Source organism: Strigops habroptila, chromosome 5 (assembly GCF_004027225.2).
Source record: "Strigops habroptila isolate Jane chromosome 5, bStrHab1.2.pri, whole genome shotgun sequence".
NCBI classification, from domain to species: Eukaryota; Metazoa; Chordata; class Aves; order Psittaciformes; family Psittacidae; genus Strigops; species Strigops habroptila.
Genome location: NC_044281.2, coordinates 36,329,856 through 36,357,827, shown reverse-complemented (window position 1 = coordinate 36,357,827; position 27,972 = coordinate 36,329,856). Strand labels below are relative to the sequence as shown.

Here is a 27,972-nt window from a genome sequence, read left to right as displayed (position 1 = left end):
GTAGTGACAGGACAAGGGGGAATGGCTTTAAACTGAAAGAGGGTAGATTTAAATTAAATATTAGGAAGAAGTTCTTTACTGTGAGGGTGGTGATGAGACACCAGAACAGGTTGCCCAGAGAAGCTGTGGCTGCCCCATCCCGGGAAGTGTTCAAGGCCAGGTTGGATGGGGCTTGGAGCAACCTGGTCTAGTGGAAGGTGTCCCTGCATGTGGCAGGGGGGTTGGAACTGGATGATCTTTAAGGTCTCCTCCAACCCAAACCATTCTATGATATTCTGTTTCAAAAATGGAAGTGAGAAGTGTTGTTATTACACTCCTCCATCTTTCATTTCTGCTAGAACAATGAAGAGAGACAGTTTTCCTGTCAATGTAGATCTACTTTCTACAGGACTTGTGAATGTGACAAATTTATATGGCTTCAAAGAAGCCGTGTACACATCCAAAGAGTGACTATTAAGACAGCACATTTGGCTCAGTAAGTCCCTGACCTACAAATTTTTGGGGACCATAGGGCCATTCTGGGGAAATAATGCTGTGTGCTTGCCCCAGTCTTTAGTTCTTTGGGTTTCATCTTTCAGCTGCTGTTTGGGACAGGTTATCAAGCCTAAATGTACCTTTGATCTGACCATATAAAACCATTATTGTATTCATTACAGATATTTATGCCTTTACTGGTAAGATTTGCCTTCAGGAAGCCCAGGCCCCTGACACACATGCAAAAATCTGGGGCAAAAAGATCTTTCCCTCGGTAGAGGAGGATCAGTTGAGGGAACATGGGTTGAACTGTTCTTTCTCATCTGTTCAACAGACTACTTCTGCTAGACCAGTTGGGAACTAAATATAGCTGCTTTTATTTGACACTACCCAGGATCATGTAATTTGTTTACTTCAACCATCTTTGGGTATCTATGTTGCTAATAAAAGAATTTCAAGAATTTAGTGCAGTTCTGTTAATACTGAAATGCAGGCTTTATGTTTCTACTCGGTGATGTTGCCCTTGCAGTTTTGTTTTGTTTTTTTTATCATTCACATTACGTTTTTTGCACAATTTCTATTCTCTTGTCGAACCTGAGGATTGCAAATAACAGTAAGAGATAAAAAATGCCATGAGGGAGAAGGAGAGAAATTGAGAGGCTGTCAGTGAAGCATACTGGTACACAAGTTCTGAGGTGGTTAGATTTTTTTGTTTGTTTGTTATATGTTGCAAAAGAAGTCTGATGTTTGTGATATAGTTCTGAAAATTGTGCGTATATTTCTTGTTGTTAGTGGTAGCTCTCAGATCTCTTGTGAATAGTTTGTACAACACCTCATACTGAAAATTTTGATCACTTTTTAATTGAAACAATCATTTGCTTTCTTGTACAGATGTTATTTTGGTGTTTGTTGTTTTGTCATGTCTTGAAACAATTGCAATAATTTGACAGATTAATCACTAATTTTCCTATATACCACCTTCTTTAGATAGGACCTCCATTCAGATACCTGTGCTCAATTTCCTAATGGGTGTTTCAGCCCTGTAAATTGCTGGACAAGCATAATCCAGTGGTGGATGGTGTAAATTGTTGCTTGTAGCTAGATTTATTTTTAAAATTGTCTGGATTTTTGTGTTGATAGAGGTTATACTCTCAAACAGTTTGTATTTTGCAAGAATAATGAATTCACCCAGCTTTTTCTTGATGAAATGATCTACCAGTATATAGTGGTGTCACTTAACTGTAAGACTGAGATTGATGCCGTTGGCTCACCTCTATTTCTGGTTTATGGATCTTACTGCAGAGGGAAATGATATATAAAAGTAACCCTCTGTAAACAGATATTTGAACCCATAGGCTTGGTGTACTTTCTTCTTGCTAACTTGTAGCTTAGAAGACTGGGGCTGTATTAGGTGATACTTTTTTGTTTTGTCCACATAACTAGAGTATTTACTCTTTCTGTGCATGCTGAGTCAGTATAACCTTGCAATAACCTGTTGGAAAGTAGGTGTACACACACTGACACAGAACATTACGAGTGAGTCCTTGTTTGTGTTAGCTTAACCTAGCATCCTAGTTTTGGCTGGGGTAGAGTTGATTTTCTTTGTAGTAGCTATGATGGGATGATGTTGTAGATTTGTGCTGCAAACAGTGTTGGTAATTCAGGGATGTTTTCATTGTCGCTGAGCAGTGCTTATACAGAGTGTTGGCTTTTTCTACCTCTCACACCAGCCCATCAGCGAGGAGGCTTGGGGGTGCACAAGAAGTTGGGAGGGGACACAGCCGAACAGCTGACTTCAACTAACCAAAGGGTCATCCCATATAATATGATGTCATTCTCAGCACAGAAAGCTGGGGAAAAAAAAGAAAGGGGGGGGACATTAGAGTAACGGTGTTTTGTTTTCCCATGTAATGATTATGCACGATGGAGCCCTGCTTTCCTGGCGATGGCTGAACATCTACCTGCTGATGGGAAGTAATGAATGAATTCCTTGCTTTTCTTTGCTTGTGTGCATGGCTTTTGCTTTATTTATTAAACTGTCTTTATCTCAACCCATGAGTTTTTTCACTTTTCCGATTCTCTCCCTCATCCCCGACACAGGGAGAGTGAACAAGTGGCTGTGTGGTGCTTAGTTGCTGGCAGGGGTTAAACCATGACATATTTTTTTCATGATACAGATTTTTTAGGCAAGGTACCTGCCATTTAGTTTTCTCGAAGACAGCCATCTTGTTGAGAATAGCAGATTTCAGGTTGATATAGTCCATTAAAAAAAAGGTATCCAGTTATTTGTACGGAAAAGTATGTTTTAACATGTTTAGATTTGGGGTTGGCATGTATTCCATTGCTGCTTTTGGCACTGGGATGTTGTATCTGTCATTCAGAGCACTGCTATGTCCCATTGGGGTCACAGAGAGCCTGGCACTACAGTGGGCCCTACAAATGCCCCAAAACTTGATTGTGGTAGTATGGCAGACCCGTGAGGTGCAGAATCCTTGCTGCTTCTGTGACCATGCCATTGTACCATTTGCGTATTGATACATTGGTCTAAAATTATGAGTCTTTCAGGAGACGTCCAAGACAAACCAGGTTCATTAATGTATGCTTCATTACTGAGGAAGAAAAAGAAAGAGAAACATCTGTGTATATGTGAATATATACCCAGTTGTGATTGTTCAACCAGATAACGTCAAGAAGATTTTGTCTCTTGGCATGAGAAAATATTTTATCATGTTCCTTAGCCTAGGTTCATTAGAGTGTGTAACATTGAAAATAGTGTCATACAGTTCTCCATAAATTAGAAGTACCTGGAGCCTTTGAACATTTGTGCGTTTTGAGTAACTGCATTGGTGCCAGGACCACTTTTGAGCACCATAAATATTTGAGGGCAGTGGGTCAAAGTAAAGAATAGGAAGGACAGAATAAGAATAACTGAAATAAACTTTTGGGAGGATGATGCTTGATCCTAACAGCTCAGGCCTTCTATTATGACCAGAATGCCTAAACATTAAAACTTAAAACAACTTTGAAATGAAGCAGTTAACTTCTTCCTGCTGTACAAAAGTCACTCGGCTCCAGAATGACACCTGCATTTCTGGTTTAGTATTATAACTGGCAAAATGCATTTTGAAACCACATGGTAAAATGCCAGCACTATAGAAGATTACCAGAAATCCAAGAACCCATGTAGTAAAGAAATAAGAAACTGAAGTATGGAGGTTTAAGATGAGTCTTAAAAAGACAAGTAATGTTTGGAATAATAAATAATTTATGCAAAATATGTTACAAACTCTAAAATGCTAAATAAACAACCAATACAATGTATTCTGTTTTGATATTTTGTTTCCACTTCAAAGATAGTGAATGCAGATTAATTTGTTACCAATATTTTGAAGCTATTTTGCATTATATTTGCTTTATATTTTGTACAAACAATTGGACTGTAATTTTAAATTTCAATCATCTGCTTTGAAGCTACATGGAAATATGGTGGGATAAACATTCAGAAAAATAGATTTGTGGTTATATAATTTCTCTTTATTATAAAAAAAGTTGCTTCACCATATGAAACTTTTTTCTCCTATATTTTGGAAGGCTCAGGTTCCCTTTTATAATTCACCAAGTTGGCGTGATATAATGTGTTTCTAATTTTTGTAATCTTTGTGATTACAACAGGAGGGTAGTATAAAAGTTATTCTCATACAGTATCAAGAAGTCTTGAAGATTTAAAACCAAAGAATGGGGCATGACAATGCTTCAATCCAGATATTAAATGCTAGACAAATAAGCAATATAGTAATTGTTAAAGACTTAATACTACTTTTTTTTTTTTTTCCTAATATTTAAAGGTTTTGTGGTTTGGGGGGTTTTTTGGGGGGTTTTTTGTTTGGGGGTTTTTTTTTTTTTTGGTGGTTTGGTTTTAGGTTTGAGTTTTTTTCTGTTTCTTAGCTTGATGTATCAGAATGTTAAAGGATTATTACCTTTTGGTCCAAATTACTGTATTTTTCGGCAAAGTAGAGGTTTCTTACTTTTGAGTAACAATTGACATACTAGCAGTAGAATAATTCCAAAGGCTTGTTTCTGTTGCCACTTTTGTCGGCAGCTATTTTTGGCAGAAGTAGGTTTTTGCACCCATTTGTCTTTAAGTAGAAATACAAATGCCTAATTTGGCAGGCTATACTTTCACAGCAGATTTTGTAAAGACAGCTGCCTGGTGAAGTCTCTTGTCCATATTGTCTTGCAGAACAGTGAGACTTTACAAAACATCAGTATCAGCCACAAGTGCATACATAAACTTTGTTGTTAAAATATATCTGTTTACCATTACATTTTTTTGATTTAGAAATCAGGCTGTATTTCAAGGCAACAGGTACGTTTGAAGAGAATTGTTACTTTTTTTATATTTTCATTTATAAGAAAACTTGCTTATGTATTTCAAGAATTTCTTAGAAGTCTGAATAGTTAAACCCTCCTTTTGGTTAATGCATTACTTCTGGAACAAGTAGATAAAATTCTACACATTAAACACAGTAAAAACGGTACATATTCTGCAAAGGACAGAATTTTAGATTAAAGTTTTCTGGGCACAAAAGCAGTAACAAAATGATCCCTACAAAATAGAGTAACTTAATAACACAAGAAATAACTTTTGTTAATTTGAAACTTTAGAAACTGAAACTTGTAAATTAAGATGTAATTAAATTATGGTACTGTACATACCAGCTGTTCTTGGTAATTGAAACTTTACAATATGAAAAATACATTGCATCTGTACAGTTTATACAGGTAGGTAGGATGAGTTTTGAAAAAGATTCACTGGAAGGGTCATACTTTGAAGTCAAAAAAATACTGCACAACTTAACTAATTACAAATTGTAGACTTCAAACAATTAATCTTTGTGATCAATTTTTAATTTGAACAGGGATCCTAGAATCCATGATATATGTCTTCTAACTTCTGTCCATAATGTTACATAGAATTTGGTTGCGGCCTCTGCTACAGGAAAAAAGTACAACAAAAAACCTCCAACCCAGTTAAGCCAGCTGCTGACTGTGTTCCTTGATTCGTGCTGCTGTTGTTATTGTGCTCAGATCCAGATCAGTTTCTAGGTGTGTTTCCACTGTTTCTTCCTGGTTATTCGAGTCATAGGGCTTGTGAGCAAGCAGTTCATGATGTACTCCACAGTAACTTATCGTGGGCTGATCATAGGCAAGAAATGTTGACACATTCATAGACAATGGTATCTAGGGGAAGAACAAAGATGAAAACCAGCCAATTACCAAGACATAATCAAATTGTAGTTGCCTGAATTTGATGTCTAAGAAATGGACTGTCGAAAAACATTAGCTAATGCCAAATGTAATGGTGAACGTAACAAATTTCTTCTTTTTCTCTATCCCTCTACCCCTTCCGCTCCACCCAAACCTTGGTTTTTACTAGGGTATCTTATGCCTAACCACTACCATCTTTGATCTTGTGGCACAGGGTAGGTGTGTGCTTGAATGTGTTTGTGAGGATTAGGATGTAATTGAATTCAAATTATCTTTAGAATGTAGTTAGCATCTGTTAAAATCAATCTATCAGGGAGGAGAAAGACGAGTGACTCAACTGAAGATATGTGGAATATGTCGAATGAAATTTAAATGACTTCAAGTTTAAGAGTGGTTTAAGGCTGGAGAATCTTGCTTGAATATATCAGTGGGTGAGATACCTTTGGTCTGCTGGGAAATACAGATGTCACGTTTCCTGTTATTTATAACGTAAGCATTGATTTGAATCTAGCAGCTTTCAGTAAATATTGGACCATGGTAGATGATGGCTTCATCCACTGCTATGCTATGGTAGCTCTGGAAGCTTCACCATTGCAGGTTTCATTCAAATGCTTTAGGCTGAAAAGTTATTAACTTTTTTTTACTATTTTCTTGAGGATTTTGAACCCACTTCAGCATAGAATTAGTTACAATACACTGTAGAATCACAGGTGAAATTAATTCAGATTTTTAATTGTATCTGTATAATAAGATTTGGTTTTATATATATCAAGAGAATCAAAGGATGAAAAAGGTGACTATGTTGTAATGGCTGTGAGAGTTATTTGTTAAAGTATTTAAAAATCAGATTTCCAGTCCATTGTAAAACCAAAGAGAACAATTTTTATTTGTTGCTTTTATTGTTCTCTTGTTATCATTTTGAAGATCGACTGAAATGTAATAAAACTACATATGAAGATAGGTAATATTTAAAAGCATTGAATTTGAAATGTGAAATAGTACAAACTAACGCTGTTTCTCATTAACACAACTGGTTGATACATTTGGATGTCCCACTTGTACCTCGTGACAGCATGTTGGAGGTCCCATCATAAACACCACTCTTATGCTATGCAAAACATGGAGATAGACTGAAAAATATAAGGAAATGGATGACTTTTCTACCTATATATGAGATATTGATAGCTCATGAAAAGCTGAATAACATTCAGCTTAGAAGATGGATGTACGTACCACATCATATGATAATACTGTCTGAATCAAAAGAATATTAGTTAAACCCATGACAAAACTGTGTCTTCACAGGATAGAATCAGAAAAACAGTGAAATACATCTTTTTCTATCCTTACTCTCGTATTTGAAAGATTTAAGGTTAAAGATACCACACTGTATCATAGGTGTCTGGTGATCCATAATCTCTTCACTCCCAAATATTCATGAGCTCTCTTTGCATTTCATGTAGCCACCTCAGATGTGGGTTTGGATTTTTTCTTTTTTTTTTTTTTCTATTTTTTTCTTTTTTTTGGATGAAACCCTGGATGAACACCCAGGCTTTCTTAGAACAATGAAAAGACTTTACCTGAGGAAGAAGTCTGGTATTTTAAATACATGCGATAAAAAAAATGCTCCACATTTCCTCACTCCGCTTCATAAACACTAGCAGTATCTTTTCTTAAACTACTCAACATTTCCTTTTACAGCTCAAAATAAAGTTCCTAAGCTAATTTAAAGAATGCAGCACAATATTGGATGCACTATGGGCACAGATTACTTTTGTAGTCTGCAATGCAGTGGACATGTATGTACTCCCTCCAGAAGCTTTGCTCTCATGGTAGATGAGAGACTACAGGCCTATGCTATGTACGCACTATTACTGTGATCACATCCAGAACCCTGAACCGTGATATCCTCAAGTAGCTGTTTCAATACAACCATCACAGTTCTCAAGCCCTACTGTAAACAGGACAGATTCCCTCCCTCCCAAGACGATTGTGCCTTCGGTTCCCGTGGTACTGTGGGGTGAAAGCATCTCTGGTCCTCTTTATACGTAACCTAAATTCTGGAGGTGGGATGTAGGCAAAGCCAATTCCATCTCCATTCATGTTCTGTTGATCAGACTTCTGTGCCTGAGAGAGATACAGAATTTCTTGCTGAATGAACCACCTTAGTAAGCAGTGAGGATAGAAGGATGTGAATGTACAAAAAGGAAAAGTGGCTTAAAGGCTCTGGCTGTACAGGGCATTGTGTAGACGCACCGGTACTTTTTTCTCTGACTGCTCAGCTGATTTAGTTGTATTATTTGGGTTGCTTTTTTTCCTTTTTCCCTTTTTTTTTTTTTTTTTTTTAAAAAGGAGCAAAAGGTGGTACATGGCCATGAATCACTAATGCCCATCCACACTTCAATGGAAACCAGACAACCAGAGAAAATGTTGTACAGTCTGGCTTCAAATGTGCTGTTGCCCACATTTTGGTTGAAATAGTCAATGAAGAAACATTTAGTGGGAGTTCCAGCAACCCTATATCGTTTCAGTAAGGAAATATAAAACTCTGGACTTGTTTTACATAGCAGATGTAGCTAAAAGGTTGCATATATAAAACTGTATAGCAAATGAGTTTTTTTAAAAAAAATAATTCTGTTCAGTCCTGACAAGAATCCAGTACTTGGGATGCTGATGTTTTTGCATTTCTGTTTTGATCCTTTTTTTAAATGAGACTGAGATTTTGGTTCTGGCTTCTTTTTAGCAGTTAAAGAGATCTGCAGGAAATAGCGTATTTTTACCAGACTACAGAAGTATATTCATTACTAAACAGATGTGAACTGGTTCAGGAGGGGAACGCTTCTAGCTACAGATGAGTATCTTGGCAGTCAACAAAGACGAGAAAGGTTCTAGCAAAGACGTACAGCATTTATTAAGCTTCTAGTGTTGTGGCTATGTTCTTATCTAATTGCTCAACCTTGGTTTGGCTTTCATAAGAAACAGAATTATGGTGGGGGTGTTTTTCTGAATTAATTGTATTTAGAATTAGATGCAATATTTTCAGCCTAAGGATTTTGATATTTTGTTAAATTTAGTGGACATGGAGTGTTCAAATCTCCTTGGGGAAATTCAAGACTGGGCCACAGAATCCTGGAAATGAAAGCTTGGAAACTAAAGGCATAAGGGCATTGCCACAGATCTGGAGTGGCTTAAGAATGTAGGCATAGGAAAATATGGTAGGGCAAAGAAATATTATCCATGGAGATGGTAGAGATAAAGAGCCGAAAAACAGATGATCATGAACAGGAGTGATGAAAATAAGTAAATTATGTTGTACACAGAAATAGAATAAAATGAGCTGAAGGATAGAAGTAATAGAAGTGATGGAGTTGAAATATATCACTCTGACAAAGCACAGAATATAGTGTTGTCATTACAACATAGGTATGGGAATATAATACATCGTCATATGGTCAACGTATGAGAATTAAAGCTATTTCATACAGAAGTCAGTGGAATTTTGCAGTCGGCTTCAGTTAAAAAAAAAAATAGAATCCTTATGCATGTGAAACAGAAAAAGGTGTGGAAGGAATAAAATACATTGGGTTTATTAGACAATACATTAGAATACATTTTAATTAATGTATTTAAGAATTCTTATCTAAACTGGCTCTTTCATAAATCTTAACATCATGACTTCAGACTTTGAATTACAAATGAAGGCAGTTTCTGTCTTCATGTGGGAACCCCCTGATGAATTCCTAGTTTTTCTCCTGTTTCCTGTACATGTGAACCTCACTATTGAATGTTGTTCTCAGCAAAGTGTCACTGGACCTGTTTTATTAATATTTACCAACCAATATTTCCAGGACATATTTGATTCTTCTCTAAATACCCCTGTTTTCCACAACCTTTCTTATTTGCAAATCAGTTGTCAAATTGTGCTTTTTTTTTGCAACCTCTCAGCTTTTCAGCCCCCTCTACAACTTGCCTCCTCCAAACTTTATTATGCTGTTCTTTTTAGCATGGGCTGACTCGTTTGTCTGTTTTCCTCTGTTACTCTCTATCCTATTTCTCCGTATTTCTCATCTGCATGTTTCCTAATCTTGTCTCCTGATTTTCCCTTCCATTTCTCTAAGTCATCACTTCACACAATGTCTTGTGACTTCATCTGTATCTGCCTTTTGCTCCCCAGTGACTCCATCCCTCTGCCAGTCCACTGGTTCCATGGTCTGGTCTATGCCAAGCTCATTCCTCTGAAATGCATCTTATCCTGCCCTCTTTGAGAGCTGTCTCTTGTAGCCAGAACTACCTCGCATAATGGAGTCTACAGGCACAGTTTCTCAATTTTTCCTGTCTGCCCCTTTTCCAAGCAGTCCTCCATAGGTGCTGTTTGTTTTCATTTGCAGCATTGCAGGGCATTGTAATGCCTATCCCAGATTATATCACAGGCCTTTCAGAACATTTTACCCTGTTTTCTGTGTCCTCATTTTCTCTCAAGAGGAACTGATTTTCACCAAATCCTTTTCCATCGCTCTCTAGCACTGTTATTTCCCTAAGAGGCCTATATTGACTTGGTTGTTCCTTTTTCTTCTGTTGCTCTAAAATGCAGAGAAAATGCTATGTAAGAGTGTAATCCAAAAAGTCTTGTTTCAGTGCTGCTGGACTAGAGCAGTTCTGTGAATTTTTGGGCTCGTGTAAGAAACTACTTCTCATGCTAAATGGAGAAAACCAGTTGCATATACACCCCAGGCACAGTGCAGTAGCCTTGAAGATACTGTGCTCCTTAGCTGTTCCTGTTTTCTTCCAATAACTTAGATAGGTCTTGGAATGTTTGAAGTACTTCACAGCATTCTGGTTTATTGATAAAGTTGTGCAAGAACTACCTGAATACTCATTCAAACTTCTTACTGGCTTATTCAAACTGGCTTCTCCTGGAATCTGAGCCCCTGTTACTTATGGAGTCTTAGGACAGGACTGTAGCAAGATTGTTCTGTAGCTCCGTCTATGCCTCCATCCGCTCCACTGCTGCATTTAAATCCTCTCTGTGATTTAGGCAGGTCTTGCATGTAACAAGTCCCTTATTTTCTCTCAAGTAGCATGTCCAGTGGCTTTCTGTGAAAGCACTACAGCTGTCTGGTAGGTATAGTTATGAAAAGAAAGTACCTATCTGTTTATGATTTTATTCCATTACTTTCATTGTCTGCTTCTTCAAGTACATATTTATGTAAAAGTTCTGTGCTGTGAAACAAAGGAGATAATGAAACTCAAGCTTCAAGGTAAATCTGATTAGCCTATTTGTGACAGTCAGGGATTTACAGTTCAAATCCTCCTAGCTCCTCTACCAAATTGTAACTCAGCCATGGGATTAAGGTTACCAGAAGTTACTTTTTGTTGTTGTTGGTATTTGAGTATGCTGTGAGGAGGCCTTACTGTAGGGCGAGTACCTCAGATTGAATTGTGGTCCCTTTGAAGTGCTGAAAATGGACTGCAAAAATTGCCATTCACTTTTAAAGATCTTAGTTTTCCTTTAAACTTCCAAATTCTTAGGTGGTGGTTCTTTAAAACTTGTGTCTGCATATTTCAACCTTTCGAAGTCCAAATTCTAAAGGCTTGGGAAAGAGCAATATGTTGTTAGATCAGCTGGTGAGAACTTTGGCATGAAATGGCACAAGGTATTGGTATTAACTCACCCAGTTTTAGTTGTGAATGGCAGGGAAGAGTTGTGCAAGTGAAGGAATACAAAGGGAAACAAGTTTTTTTGTTTCCCCAATGTTTTTCTGCTTCTCTGAAAATTAATTTCTGCTCAGTTCAGGCTGTAACTAAAAATCTACCAGAAATGTAAGCAGTAACAGTAGCTTTTGTGGAGCAGCAAAATTTTTCTTTGTACAATCATTAAGTTAATGCCCTCTTGATGAGGGAGTATTGTGTTTTCTATTCAAAGGGCGCATCTGTCCAGATGTTGTACCTGATTTCAATATGAAAATTTGTATTGCTCAAGAATACTTGATTTTCTTCTGCTATGACTTTTCCTTCTCTGCAGTAAATCTGGGCAATAAAGTACAGTAGCAATATGTTTCATGTGCTCTGCTTGGGTTTAGAAATTTTTCTATTCCAATATGTTTATCTCTGGTTACCTAAATTGGGGTCCCACATTGTGGTAAATAATGCAACTGAAACCAAACGTGTTACTATATAACTGTTTTGTGCCCACTCTTTACTGCCAGGTTTGACTAAATGTGTCATAGCTGTGCATTCTCATCAGAGTGAGGAAGCAAAGGACAGATGAGAGGTCTGCATCACATCTGTGGTTTAATCTTTTTCAACCATCTGTTCAGTTCCACTGAACGTGAGGACGAGTTGTCTCCATGGCAATATAAAAACCGTATTAGTTCAGAGCTCCTGTTGAAGTAGCCACTGCTTCTAGACTTCTTCTAGTGGCTGAATGCCCTGTGTTTATATTGATACTAAAAAAGAAAAAGCTTTAGTAAGTGCATGATGAGTATTACAGTCCATCAGTAATAGTATTCTTATCTGTTCAATGTTTAACATGAATTTTAACTAATTTATGATGCAGCATATTTTCTGAGAGAGGAGGGTGGTGTTAAAAAGTAAAAGCCACATCTAAAAACAAAGGCTTTTGAACCTTTATGTTGAATGCCGGACATGTAAGCAGCAAGCTGATTTTTTTTCTAAGGGATGGGGGAGAATACAGACAGCATTCAACCATTGTTGGATTCCATCAGAAAACCACGCAAACTTTTTTTACTTATGGTATTGTAGATTTGGTATTTTAATTTTTAAGTAGAAGGAATTGGCAAAAATTTTTTGCAAGCTGAGCATACTAGGTTTGACAGTGGCCTTTACCAGTTTTTGAAATGCCAAAATGAACAGCTGCTACCAGCTGCTACAGAGTATCACCCTATTCTTTTCATTTTTAAGTAGAAGAAGATAAGGAAGAGGAGGAAGCAGAACTAAAAAGGTTTTATTTTTCATTTAGATTCAGTTCATCAGGGTTCAGACTAAGAAATAGTGAGCTGTAACTTCCTAGTTGCTGGATATTTTGTCTTGCATGTTGTTAGTTTCTCAAAATTTGAACAGGTTGACATTTGCTTAACATATTTCCTTCCTGCAAAGGATGTGACATTCGTGAGATGAGAACAACTTGTGACTTGATTAGCTTTAATTGCTTGCTTGGCCTTGAAAGCAGTATGACATTTAATTTTAGTTATTTAGTTAGATCTGTTAGCTATTAATGTTAAAAAATGAACAAATTCTAAATACTGTTCTGCCTGGCAAAGTAAATATCTGCCCTGCCTTTTTAATTTTTTTTTTTAATTTGTTTGTATGTGTGTGTGTTAGTGGTCAGGGGTTTTTATGGTGGTGTTTTTTTGTTTTGTTTTGTTTTGTTTTTTTTGGGGGGGGGAGGGTTTATTTATTTTAACAGCCTGCAATTTTGGACACTTTGTTTTTTAAAAATAACAGTCCTTCAAATGCTAGTGTAGTAAATTGGATTACAGAAGTAGTTATGAAAGTGTATGATTGTGAGTAAAAATTTATCCTTTCAGTTGATGCATTGTTTGAAATATGCTTCATAATATTTAAAAATGAAGTGTATATTGCCCTAAAGTATTTCTAAAAATGTTATTACAGTTAGATCTGTATCTTTTTAGATTTCTCAATGGTTTTTTGTTTGTATACAAAACTAGGTGTTCATTGATAGACTCTGAAGGCATAATTACTGAAGTACCATTTAAAAAAGACAGCTCTGAACTTTATGGGACTAAAAGTAAATCAATGCAGATAGAAATGATGGATTCAGTTTGGAGTATTAGATAGCAAACATTTGTTAGGAAAAACTAGCTATTTTTGTCTTAGTAAAGTTTGTTGCAGCTTGGAGAACCCGACCATCATACTGTATCTTCATTATAATTTATTATTTAGCAATTAGTAGGTAATCTTAAAATATGAAGACTCTGCATACATGAAAAGCACATGAAAGAAGGTACCTTTCAAAAGTAAATAATGTATTTGTAGAGGTGTCTCAAAGGAGTATGTTTGTAAAGCACACATACATAGGTAGATGTGTACATGTTGTATGGGTAGACTTGTAAGCCTTATGGACAAGCCCTGAAAGAGGTCAGTGGAGCTCCTTCCCTTCTCTTCTGAAAGTTTTAGAATACTAAAAAGGAAACTAGACTTTATTGGTATATACGTAGAAGAAAAGGGAGCTGAATGGAAGGAATGAATGAGGTCGGTTTGATTTACATTAAAAATTTGTTTATTTAGGGCAGGTCTATCTCCCTTAAAAACCCCCCCCTTTTATACCAGCAAGTTCAAGAAAAAAACGTATTACAGTTTAGAAAAACTGTCCAAGCCAGGCTTAGTTAGAGTGCCTTGTTTGGTTAAATATCCTGGGGCCTGGTCATGCAGGATGTCTTGCAGAAATCAATGGGGACACTTCCTGTCTCGGTGGAGAGTAAGGTCTATACATGGTATTCTGTGGTATTCCTTTTAAGGGGCAGAAATCTCTGAAGGCTATATCCAAAATCTAATCGGTTATAGTACAGACTGCAGTTATTTTTCCAGATTTTCATTAAGTGTGATTGTTTTGGCTGATAGTTGAACTTCTTTGCCCATCGTAGGGCTGTAAGTAGGATTTTTGAGGACTCTATTCTTCAAATGTTAGATTCTCATATATTTGATAGGCTTGTGTAGAGTGTGATTAATATGATCTTATTTTCTTTATCCTTCTCTAATTATTTTAATGTAACAACCAATTTTAATATCTCCTAAGTGCTATAACAGGCAATCTCGTTACTTTTCATTAAGCTTGTTTACAGAGAAATGAACCAGCAGCAAAATAAATAACGCTGAATAAACCAGAAGTTGAAGTATTATCTACTCTGAGTATTCAGAACCATGAGTCAGACTCTGAAAAAGTCATGAGCCTGTGTTAAGAAAAGGAGGGTATTTTTGTTGACATAATCTTTAGCTTCTTGTTTACTTTTTGTTGTGTGAGCATTTGGGGAATATTATATAGCTTTTGTACCAAGCTATGAAGAGTTGGTACAAAAAGTTAGGTTTTAACTTTGGTTAAAGCTGAAGTTCTTAAAGCTCCAATAGTAGGGCTTTAGAAAATACCAGGAAGTTTGATAATACTGATGATATAGATGTCTTCCTTTTTCTGCTTTGCTCTTTCTTTCTCTGTTATCTCCCAACAGTTATCTGCTGAATGGACTGTGATTGTGGGTTTCATAGTGACCAAAGTCTGATGCTGCCAACTGTTGCATGCAGTTGTGACTAGCCTGCTAGAATAAGCTGATGAGACATCCATTTAGTTAATCTGGTGTTTGCTTAAATTGGATTTGTATGGGCCAACAAATGCCAGGGCCAAAAATTTTGTAGATCTGAAGGGAAAAGAAATTGTGTTCTCTGTGTAGAAAACTGAGTTGAAGACAAACTCGGTGTATTTGAATTCTACATTACTGATAGCTCAAGATTAAACTGGGGTATCAATTTAAAACACACAAAAAACCAACAACCAAAACCTGATGCTTTCAATCCTCTCCTGTGTGCTGGCAAAACCCTCCATGCAGATGAAGCCATGCTTAGTATTATTAGATTAGGTTGTATCAGTCAGGATTTTCTTCAGCTGGTGCAGGGGGTCTGCTGTTAGATTGTTCTGATGAGGGTGATTGCTTTTACAGCTCTCTCGGCTGACTTTCGGTAATATTGAGGCATTCAGTGGTCAGTGATATGATGTCAGGAATATTCCTATGTAATGAAATCTCAAGTTCCAGAAGCCTTATGAAGTGTGTAAGAAAGGTCAACGCTCCCTCTTCCCCCAAACCAAGAAACTCTTTCACCTCAACCTCAACTTACCCCGTCTTTGTACTGCTGCATTATTTTGTGAGGGAATGCTGATAAGTACTTGAGGTTGCCCAAAGCATACCTTGATATATATGGCATGTGTGGATTCATTTAAAAGGCATATTATGAAAATGTCTCACTAGATGTAGTAAACTACTTAGGAAGAATGAGGATGTTAAGCATGTGGTTTTTATATCGTTCTCAAATGTGTTGCAATATAAATGCCTCTTTCTATGTTTTAAACAACCAGTTGTCATGGAGTGGTGTCCTTTTGTGCACAGTGTTCTCAAATTAATAAATAAAATTTAAAAATCTGACTTACATTCATAACTTACATCAGCTTATGATATGAATAATATTATTTCAGTGACTAATTCAGACATACCTGTCAGAGATAGAAAGCCTGTGTGAGACTGCTTTATTCTGTATGCTGATTTTTATCGTCCCAAAGTCCCTTGAAGTACCTGATTGAAATCCAGATGTGCTCCACATGCTGAGTTTTGTATGTAGATCTTTAAAATTAGTTGGGAGACATAGACAAATTCCCTTGGGATTAAACAATTTGGTGAAGCTTAAATGGTTTGTTTACTGTAGGAAGTAGTTTATGTTTAAAATCTATTTTGAACTGTATGATGCATCTATGATGCATTTCTCATTGAAAAACTTAGTACATGCAGCACAGAATTCCAGGTATTCTTCCATCCTTTCTTTCTTTGTTCCCTCTCCCCACCAAGCTGACAAAGGCTATTTTTTGTTCCTGTTGTTGTTGTTCTGAAGTACACTTTGCTTTGCTGAAGAAGCAAAAGCTGGAAACTCCTGGTTGGCTAAAGGCAATTTAAGACTGTCAGTGGTAATTTGTAGCTGTGTGTACAGTGAGCATTATGCTGAAACTCAGGCAATGCCAGGACATCACAGAATGGGAGGTGGAGGCAGACAGGTTGAGGGGGGTTAATGTGGGTGTATACAGTCACAAAGCAACAGTTCAGTAGTAGGAGTCCTTGTTCCATGGGGTGGGTTTGTGTTGCTCAAAGAATGCATGTGAGGAGTGGAAAGAATTGCATCATCATCTATCAAGAAAATAAAATAAGAAAAATATCAATTCTACATATAGTTAGCATGTTGCTCTTTTCTAATTGTTTGAACAAGGGTGTTTTCATGAATCTTAAGAAAACCTTTCAAATGATGCCAAAATGCTAGTGCAGATTTGGCAGAGGCTTTCCTGGAATGAAGTCCTCTTTCTTTGTTAGTGGTAGGAGAACTGACGTGTTTACTCGGAGTGAAGAGACTTCCTAAAGGATATTGGTAGAAACAACCTAAAACACAGAATTTAAACCAAAAGTTGAGTTTCTATCTGGAAACTTATAAAATTAATAGAGATTAATCTATCTGAAAAAAAAAAAAGGAAATTTTCATTTTATGTTCTAATACTGCTTTAAAAGACTCAGTTCTTGAAATTTACCATGCAATGAGCAGTGTTCTGTTTATTTCCACTAAATAGTGCAATTTCATAAAACTCATCTGAGTGAATGATTTTCGATTACATTAGTGAATAAGCTCTGTGTGATTATTTAAGTAAATTAAAGAAATATCTTTGTTAAAAATTGAATGATATTATAACACAAGGTTAGTAGCAGATGCAGCTTGTAATGCAAGAGAAAGGGTTAAAATTATTTATGTATCTCATGGATGGGGAGCATGGGATATATGGTTCTTTCATTTCTTAGGAAAGGTTCTTAAGTTCACTGTGTTTACCTGACAAATATAAAATTTTTGTTTTCTGATGTGACAGTAGTAATAATATAGCATTTATTTTCCTTAACCAAGACATCATCTACACATTTTGTTTAATATTTGTGCTAGTGAAATAGTTTTCTTTTTTTTAAACTGTGAGTAAGTTTAAGTGGCCTTCATATTGTATCATTGTATAATCCTAGAAAGAAAAAGCTGTTACATTCCCAAGCAGTATATGCTAAATTATTTCTATTGAAATAAGTATTAATATTTGCACTTGTTAAAGTATTTATATCATGTGTATCAGTTGCACTGCTCCTAAGATGTTTGTGTGTCACTCAGGGAAATTATAGTAAGGAAGGGAGCATAGACAATACACTCTGACAGAGTTGAGGTGTGCAGGCAAGGGACCAAAGCTGAGTACAGTACTTAAAAAAGTCCTGGAAATGTTGTCATAGACCTTTTTGGTTCATTAAAGATGACCCTAATTGCTGGTTTGCATGGTTCATAGAATTGGGACTGTATTTCAGAGTTTTAGATATCCAGGTGACTCATGCTTAGCCCAGTGTGGTCGTTAGGAGGTTGCTCAGTTGACTCTGTACTTCTTTATAACCCTTGTGGTACAGGAACTAGAATAGGCCCTCTCTCGTTCTGTATCTGTTTATGCCACTTCATGGCTTTAAGTGGACCTTAAAACCCCATACTCCTGGTGATACCAGTAATATTCATTTCAGATTTGTACAGGTAAAGTGAATTTCCCTTTAAAGACGTTCTGAAGTAGTGAGGGAAATGAAAACTGATTAGGATATTTATTTAGAGCCAGACAGTTAAGCCCAGTCACTTTGATCTTTTCTAGTACCCACTCATACAAATATGTTTACTTTCTTATATTAACTGTGGAAAGAGGCATCAATACATATTTACTGCATGGCTATTTTGGTTAGCATGTTTTCTTTAGGTCAAAATGGAGTCATGTTGCTGCAATAAAAGAAGTAGCTTGTACTATTTTTGGTATTGTGGGTGGGCAGATGATCTCTTCAGAACATGCAACCTGAGATGTTAAACAGTATTAAAAAAGCCCACATGTATATTAGGAGTCCAGCATGAGTTTAAAGGAGCACACAAAATGGGTCATGAGCAGCACTGCCAGCCACCTCTAACAGGTCTGATGTTGAGCCAGAATATTTTTAAAACAAGTGAAAATATTACAGAAAATGTAATAAATATATTCTATTTATGTAATTCTGTATGGAAACTTCCACAGAATTTACAATAGAAGATGTGTTTCTATTCAGATAGATTATTTGCTGTTAGAACAAGTGAGAGAACTACAAACTTACAGGGCTCAAGAGTGAGGCATAGTAAACTAGCCCAGCTGTGTACAAGGAAAATTTAAATACAGGTGTACTGGATGTTCATTAGTCTGCTCAGCCTAGTATCAGTATTTACTGCCTGCAGGTGGCAGTGATAGGAGGGGCAAGAGAGGGAAGACTGTGTTGGTAATAAAGGAATTACCTTCTGTATTTGAGAAATATGAAGATGATGTGTAAGCTATCCATATTAATGGGTCTGTGCATGTTAAAGATGATAAAATAGCACTGCTTTTCAATATGTTGAGAAATGTACATTCTGTAGCCTGCATGCTCTACCTGCAGTAGCACTAGGCAGCTCCTGATAATAGAATATAAACTTCCACCTAGATGGAAATTCAAAAAACTGACATTTTCGATACACAGTGAATTAGAATGAAAAATAGTTTGGGACTTTAAGGTTTTCACAGCACTGAAGCCTTTTCATTTTGAATTACAATATTTTGTTCCGGTTTTTGTTTCAGAATTTTAGTGAAATATTTTGGATAGATTTTCTTTTTTTTTTTTTTTCTTATTTGTAAATGCATTTTGTTAATTGGATTCTGAAAATCTATCCATGTGTGTTTGACCAATTCTGAGTACCTTGAGAATAGTTCCAAGGTTTGGTTCCTTTGCTAAGGACAGATCATGCCATTAGCATGATGGTATTAGCAAGGCATCATCGCATCTCATCTGAGACATCAGATTCAGACACAAAAGGCAAGCTAATAGCAATAGATTGAGTTAATAGTAGTAATGCAGTGCTTAGTGGTTGTTACTAATTAAAGGATTTAAGCTGTCATGAAAGAGTATAGATAATCACTATGTCAGTTCTTTATCATCTGGCTGCTTGAGAAAACTGTTGTCTGGTGTATATTATGCACCGGTATGTGTCATGGATCCCCTTTTTCTTCCTTATGATTTCCGTAGGCATTTCTGCATTCTCTCTTTTGGAGTATAGTGATAAAAAATAGGCACAAACTTTGACTTGTCTCATATGAAGGGCTCTGATGCCACCTATTCTATATAGTATTAGGAGTTCTAAGGCAAAAGGTGTTGAGAGTGACTTTATATAATCGTAAATTTCTGTTTTAATATTTATTAGCCATAAGGAAACAAAAAGGTCACTTCTTTGGAGTATTGTTCTCTTGCATGGGATTGGTGACAACAGAACAGTAACAGCTTACTTATATTTGCTTGACTTTCATTCAAAGCTCAAATAGCATTTTGTCAGCAGAAGAACAGGATTTTCCTCCATTTAGTTAGTCACCATGGAGTGCTCTTATGGTTCTATAATCCTATGAGATCATTTCTGAAAAATTGCTTTGGAGTTAGAGGATGCTGGCATGCATTTGGACCATTCCCTGTGAAAGTAATGCATGCAGTGTTTATGGGACTGATTTGAAAAGTCATGCAGCAGATTAAAGGCCTCATTGACAGAAGGATGTCTGAGCTTAGATGGCACTAAAGTGGATGCTAATGCACCTGAACCAGAGAAGGAAACCCCTATTCCTCTTAGTTTTTCAACCTGTACGTTCCTGTGGTGCTGCAGTTCAGTGTTACTTGCGGATTCAGAACCACCCGAATTTGACCACTTGGGAATCCATCAGCTGTGTTAAGTGATGTTTGGATCTGGAAGCTGGATTAAGTGGTGCTGAACATTAAAGGAATGGAAGGTAGATATTTGCTTACAACACTGGTTACATATACTAACAGCATTTCATCCAAAGAATCTGATGAGACCTGAAGAAGGACCAGTATAGGTGCTTGATGAGCCTATATCTTTTGAGAGACCACTGTGGGATCCCATAGACAATTGTCTTGTCTAACTTTACCTCTTATGAAACCTGCTCTACATCCATCTTTCTTGAAAACCTTTGTGTAAAACTTTCATTACAAGAATTTGCATAAGAATGACCAAAACATAATTAATTTCTAGTACTTTTCCAAAATCTGGATTTGCATGCTTTAATATGCACACCAGATGGGCTGAAAATCTGACCAAATTTCACAATCAGATGTCACAGGTAACATGTAATTAAATGGACAATAAAAAAAAAATGTAGCATGCACTGAGTCTGTGGCACCTAAATCAGGCATCTGGCTTTGGTTATCTGGAAGTTTGTTAGCAGATTTTTATGTCTCCACCGTGGTTTTGTGTCCCAGCCACATGGGTGGGTCCTGTTTAATTTGCCTTCTACAAAGCTGTCTGGGCAGCTACAGTCTTTGACTTTATCTGCCCTGTGGATCTGGCATTGATAGGAAATCGATCTGGAGAAGGCGAAGTGCTGCCCAGAAAAGATTACTTTTTTCCTAGGGCTATTTCAGGACTTGGTGGAAACTCTTAGTTTGGCATTTTGTTGTAAAAGAAAGGTGATAGAATAATTCAGTCATTGTGATTATTGAAAGATATAGCCAAATTATTGATTGTTGAGGGCAAATGCACTACTTTCAAATGTATGAATTTCTTTAGTAAGCCAAGGCTAGCTTGAGAAGAAAGTTACTTCAAAGTAACTAAGTAGTGTGTAGATTGATTTTTGCTGCATTGATTTTCCAAGACAATGCTGTTGCTTTACTGTCAACACAAGGTAACCTTTGCTACTTGTCCTGCCAGTTAAGATAGTACCTTGCATTTTCTCCATCAGTGTTTTCACCATTCCCTAAGATATCAAAGACCTGTCATACCTGAAGATGGTGTCCTTGGCAGTACAGTGAAATGCACTGATTAGACTTCTGGATATCTGAAAATACTGAGCAAAGGTACCATACTCCAGGAAGTAAATCAGTCGAATGAAAATGCCCTTAAGGGAGTTTCTACATTACGCACTGTGGAACAGAACTGCTAACTCAGATCCCAGAAGCAATATAGTCACACAAGGTCTGTGTGTCTTAGTAACACTGCCAGCCCAATTGCCTTTTGTTTATAAGCAAGCTCAGTCAGGGTTGGATTGCTTCCTTTCTCGATTGCTCTGCAGTGCAGATTTACCTGCAATGTCTTTTAAATCTTGTAACAGTGATAGCTTAAAATTGGCTTATCTGGAAATAATAACTTGTTGTTTGAAATTAAGAAAGCAAAATGATAAAGAACACTGTATTCAGTGTTACCATCGTCTGAATGTTAAGGAGAGAAAGGATGGAAAAATTATGTTGCAACCTACTCCAGAGATAAGGCAGCAACCTGGAAGGAGTGCAACAAGGAAAGGAGGAACAAATAATTTTAAACTTGGGTTGTATCTGTAAGATATACCACTCAGCATCCTAAATATCCAGCTTTTTCAGTACATGCTGTCATTCAGTTTACGGAGTAAATGTAAAAATCACTGTGGAGGTTTCAAAACACTCTTATGAATTCATTTTCTGAAAAGTAGTTACGCACTTTGAATAAATGATACACAAGAAAAGCTTTAACAAGCAAAAAATGATCAAGGTAAAAATTATTTACCATTCAGAGATGTTATTGTATGGCTGGATGTTAAATTGTTGATATGTTCATTTGTCCTTCCTGACATGGTCTCTTTTGATCTATGACAGCAATACCTACAGCCTAATGGGATTTTCAGTTTCTGAGATTCTTTATGTTCTGTTATTATCCAATTAGTATGTGGTGCTTTCAAACACAGTGTTTGACTAAAAGAAAATGAGGAGATAAAACCAAACAAAAAAATATCCCTAAAGCATTCTGGTCTCTAATCTACCTGTCCTTTCTATTCCTTTCTGCCTCTGGAGATGTTTGAGCAACTTGTGCTACTGTTTTATATCACCTCTTTGCTTCCCTGCAGCAAACACATAGGCTCTAGGCTATAGCATTTTTACTGCATGTGAGAAATTAGATTGTTATTTTTGCTGCATACACTGTACTTTTTCCACTGATTCTGCTCTGCTCCCCCCAAGGTCTGAATGACATTGATCTGATGTTTACAGCACAGAAATAAAGCCAGTGTGAGCTGTGCAGAAATCTCATGGCTAGTGCAAGGAAATCATTAACTCTTGCAGCTCGTTCAGGTAAATGAGGGAAGGTAAGGAAATTGCAACTTAGCCGAACTATGAGAAACATGATGATATTGCTGGGACAGTATATCTGTTGAAAAGCAACACAAGTGCACATGTCGTAAGAAGGTGGTTTTAAAAAGCTAAGCTTGTCTAGCTGTCCAATTGGGGAAAACTAGTGCAGTGAGAGCAGTACTATTTGAGAACCTCAATGCTAGGTTTTCAGAATTGTGGGAATCTTTGCCATTGTCAAGCTAAATATTGTTAATTTCGATGTTGAAAACACCATTTTGGAGAAAAACTCTCCATGAATGAAACAATTTTCCTGAGAAGTATTATGTGTAGTTGTTGGGGGGTTTTTTTAAGCATAGTATTTTTTATTGATATCTCTCTCCAGTGTTATTCCCCTTGGTCAGGGGTCCTTTTTAATCTCCCAGTTGTGCTGTGATCATAATATATTGAGTTCTGAGCAACATCATGGTAGCTATTCAGATAGATGTTTTTTCATTTCCATTTCTCCTTTACCTTCTACATAAGAAGCAACACAGCGTCACTTCCTATGTGGTTGTGTTAGTGACTTTCTCACTGGCTGTCCCTTTGCATGTGTGTGACACCTCACTTACTTGTCAGAGCTCTATCATACTCTGACAAGTAACATGAGGATTGGCAGAGCTTTTTATCTATCTTCATTTTATTTTTTAGTCAGGAATATGCCTGTTCGGTAGATTGTTCTAACATCTAAAATATATGCAACAAACATTTGTTTTACTGATTTTTATGGAATATTCTGCTTTGGGTGGAACTGTATATCCCTTTTTTTCTTTTAAGTTTTTTTCAGTGTTGGAGGATTATTAATATTTCTCAGCTGCCTCTCCAAATGTTTTTCTTCAGTCAGGGCCAATTCTGACTTGATGGAACAGGTGGTTGCTTAACCAGCAAATTGTTTAACATGAAGCCCCAGCCAGGATGTAGCTTCTTGTAATTAAAAGACTCATACTGCTTCTGCCAGCCACCTTTTTCCTTGCTCAGCATTGCACCACCACTTCACACAGAATGTGCAACTATAAAATAATGTCTTCAATGTTAACCCTATCTCACCCAAAACACCCAAATGTTTCTTGTATGTATTGTGATATTAAGGTGCCATAAGACTGGATGGGACCTGCTTTTCATGCGTTCGTAAGAAAGTATTTATTTTTCTTTCTACATTGCTTTTGAAGATAGCAATCTCTTCTTCTTGTTTTAGGGGGAAAACCCCCAACCCAAGTATATGGTTCCACCTTCACATCATGAAAGGCTGTCACTCGGGGTTCTTCAAGCCAAGGCATGAGGTGAATATTTGGATTGTGTGTTACTGAAGCAGCAAGTGAATAGCCATTGACGTTGGGGCAGAAAGAGAGAGGCTTTTCTCCTTACCTAATGTTCTAACTGCCTCAAAAGACTAGACCTCATTCTTATTTGGGGACTGAGTCTGTCAGGGAAGGGAAATGGTTATCCGTGTAGGCAAGAGGGCACATGTGCATATAATACAGGTTTTTTTTTCCTCAGTAATACGAGGACATATTAAAATCCTCTAGGATACTTACTCTTGGTGAGTAGTTGTCAAAACAAGCCAGCACACCCAGTAGCTAATTTTTAGGAGGTTTTTAACATATAAGCCACTCTTAATTTTGTGGATAATAGAGTCAGTATTACTTTCCAGTCAAACAAATGGACTCCTCCATCACCTAAGCAGGCTGGTTTAGGCTGAGATAGATAGAGTTAATTTTCTTCTACTGAGACTGCTCCAATGTCCGTATTAGAATCCTACTGTGTACGAGCATGATTCTTAATCATATACAAATCATAAATATAGGGAATTACAGAATCTTTAAAGAACTGGTCTGTATTAAATGTTGAAATCTGTAGTTTTGTCTTTTTTATGTATTTGTAGAAGTATTTGCTATAAATATAAGGTGAATGGTTGCACCAAGGTGCATAAACTGGCAGAGGTTATTACCAGCTGGAGCCTAATTTTCAGATCTGACAAATGTAATGTAGTTCCAAGTATTTATGGTGACCTACTTAGAAAAGATGGAGTACTACTATTACCGTAGTATTTATGTAGACATGCCAAATGTACAAGTCATCTGATATTGTCATCTGATAAAAGTCATGTGTTATCCCTCTGTTTTTTGGGTAAAGTGCTTTTCTAATGTACCAGTTAATACTGTATGCAAAGAGTTTTTTGCTAGATGTCTGAAAAAGGATCCAAAAATGCTTTGATGGAACAAATCTAATGTTGATTGTCACCAAAGGGGGAACTGGGGCCTTCCGTATAGTTCAGCCTTTGTAGTCTGAACTAAGGGACTGGCACCTTGTTTACATATAAATCTGGACTGAAATAACATTTCATTTACATCCCTTTTTTTTTTTTTTTTTGAGTGACAGTCTTTGTGCAGAAAGAATTTAGCATACAACTTTCCTACTCCATTTTTTGCCCATCCTCCCCCCCTTTTTTTGGCTGAAGTTTTTTTTGCAGTTTAAACAGTTGCTTCTGGTGTTTGTAGAATATGCAAGAAGTTAAAGCTCTCTACTTCAGATTGAAAAGGCTGTTTAGACTAGTTTTGTTTAAGCAGCAAGAGAACTATATACAAATTTATTCTTAACCTTACTGGGTGCTTATTGCCAAGTATCTTGCTTGAAGTATACAATAGGGATCTTTAAACTACTCACCATTAAATATTCCTTTTCTCTTAATTACCAGTGTCTTACCAATTTCATAGATATTTCACAGTTTTGTTGCATCTACTTGCATCTGATACAGTATATTTCCGTGTTCAAATAAATGGTAAAAATCAAAGATTGATATATCATCTTGGTACTGTATCTAATCTGTTGCTATCCTTTCAGTCATTATGGATAATTGATCAAGTAATATTTTCAACTGACTACTGAATTAACAGTGAGGGACAGAGATATATTCAGTCTTACTGACAGATTATTAATCCTTTAATAACCTCAGAAATTCAGGCTCTGTATAACAGTCTGGCCTCTTGTATGTACATTTATTAGAAATCAGGATGAGAGAATTTACTAAATCAAAATTTCAGAGTATTGAAAGAGTAATCAGTACCGCTTGGTGTCTTTTCAGAAATCTCCTCATTTATTGTGACATCAGGGCTTAATATATGATAGTTCATTATCATGTACAAAATCTCAATTCTATACACGGCACCGAGCATCGATTTACTGTAAGTGAGTTTTAAAAAGCTGTAGTCAGATTGTAAACTGTCTTTATTTACAACATCCCATGTTAAACTCTCCGATGTGTGCACCCTGCATAGTTGCATTCGTCTACTTGTTGCAATTTACACTTTTTCAAATGAATATGTTGAGTAACACTGTAGTTTGATGTGTATAATAGCCTAGCTCTGAAGTGTTTGTTAATTGGTTATGATAGTGTCTGTTAGACATGCAAAAGTGTTACGAAGAACATCTGCTCCTGTCATAATTGTTGCTACTTTTCACCAAGACCAGCACTTCAAACTGAGTAGGGCATTAATTAATATCAGACGTGGTCCAATTGTGAAGAATTTTTCATCTGTGTACAACCGTGGTCCATTTGGCTAGTATAACAGTACTAATCCTGATTTCAAACCTGTCTAAATGAAAGGTCCTTTTACTTTTTCAATTTTTCAAGGAAATTCTTTGTGTTCCTGGATCCAGCTCTCGGTTCTCTTGGGGTGTGCTGCATTTCCAGAAGGGAAATGAAACAGAAATCTGATGAAACCTGCCCTTGAAGATATACTGTGCTGTTATACTATTTCATAGCAATTCTTATAATTCTCTCCATTTGTGCATACATGCATTTTCATTTTTCACTTCAATACACATATAAAATATGACAGAGTTTCAGTTGCTTTGGGAACTTTAATTTCCAATTTTCTTATCTTTACTTTTAAAATCCAAGTGTTTCATTAATGCCTATTTCTTCCACTAAGCTTTAAAAGGAATGTATTTCATTCTCAGCCTACAGCTACGACTGGTTAAAGCAATTTTCACAGTAGCTATAGATAAATGCATGGTAAGTGAATTAGCTTGATATATTCACAGTTGCTTCTCTTTTCTATTTGATTTCTGTATGTTCTTGTATGAACTCTCAAATTTTATGTATATTAAAATTAGAGAGAGATGATTTCAAAGCTGTATGCATGAATATTTCATAAGAGATCATTCTGTGCTCCTGAGCTGCACACATGAAGAGCAGAGCTGGCATACCTCCATTTATTGAATGTGTGCAATTGATCTGCTTAGTGCGTTTGGCTCAGTGGGTCCAGGGTATATTGAACAGAGGTGGTAGACGTGCCTGACATGCCTGCCCATGCTTAGGGCATGTGCCATAACACCAAAATCTCCTACGTGTTTCAGACTCCTTGTGGTGCTTGTGGTACATGGTATTATAATCAGTTTTCTACCTGGTAGCCATACAGACTACAAACACTAGAGAAGAAATCTGAATGTCTATTTTGCGTATTATGTATGTTTTAATTGTATGTTTGCAAAGTAGGGTTTTAATGTATCTGTAGCATAGGGCTGTCTTTCTAGTTATTTACATATTAATCATAGAATCATAGAATCATAGAATAGTTAGGGTTGGAAAGGACCTGAAGATCAGCTAGTTCCAACCCCCTGCCATGGGCAGGGACACCTCGCACTAAACCATGTCACCCAAGACTCTGTCCAACCTCGCCTTGAACACCGCCAGGGACGGAGCATCCACAACCTCCCTGGGCAACGCATTCCAGTGCCTCACCACCCTCACTGTAAAGAACTTCCTCCTTATATCTAATCTAAACTTCCCCTGTTTAAGTTTGAAGCCATTACCCCTTGTCCTACCACTACAGTCCCTAATGAAGAGTCCCTCCCCAGCATCCTTGTAGGCCCCCTTCAGATACTGGAAGGCTGCTATGAGGTCTTCACGCAGCCTTCTCTTCTCCAGGCTGAACAGCCCCAACTCTCTCAGCCTGTCTTCATACGGGAGGTGCTCAAGCCCCCTTATCATCCTCGTGGCCCTCCTCTGGACTCGCTCCAACAGCTCCATGTCCTTTTTATGTTGAGGACACCAGAACTGTACACAGTACTCCAAGTGAGGTCTCACGAGAGCAGAGTAGGGGGACAGGATCACCTCCTTCGACCTGCTGGTCACACCTCTTTTGATGCAGCCCAGGACACGGTTGGCTTTCTGGGCTGCAAGCGCACACTGCCGGCTCATGTTAAGCTTCTCGTCAACCAACACCCCCAAGTCCTTCTCTGCAGGGCTGCTCTGAAT

The 27,972-nt window shown here is 37.0% G+C and overlaps 2 protein-coding genes across 3 annotated transcripts in view; one reads left to right on the top strand and one right to left on the bottom strand.

The window, feature by feature from the left end:
• CTNNA3 (catenin alpha 3) overlaps positions 1–27,972 on the top strand; it is a 491,060-nt gene that overhangs the window by 133,891 nt on the left and 329,197 nt on the right. The gene's annotated exons all lie outside the window — the stretch shown is intronic.
• The window catches only part of LRRTM3 (leucine rich repeat transmembrane neuronal 3), an 86,589-nt gene continuing 62,603 nt past the window's right edge, over positions 3,987–27,972 (bottom strand). For both annotated transcript variants that reach the window (XM_030487067.1, XM_030487066.1), the window contains one exon: positions 3,987–5,715. In XM_030487067.1, the coding sequence (XP_030342927.1) occupies positions 5,506–5,715 (210 nt within the window). In that variant the 3' untranslated portion in view covers positions 3,987–5,505. The remainder of the gene's footprint in view (positions 5,716–27,972) is intronic.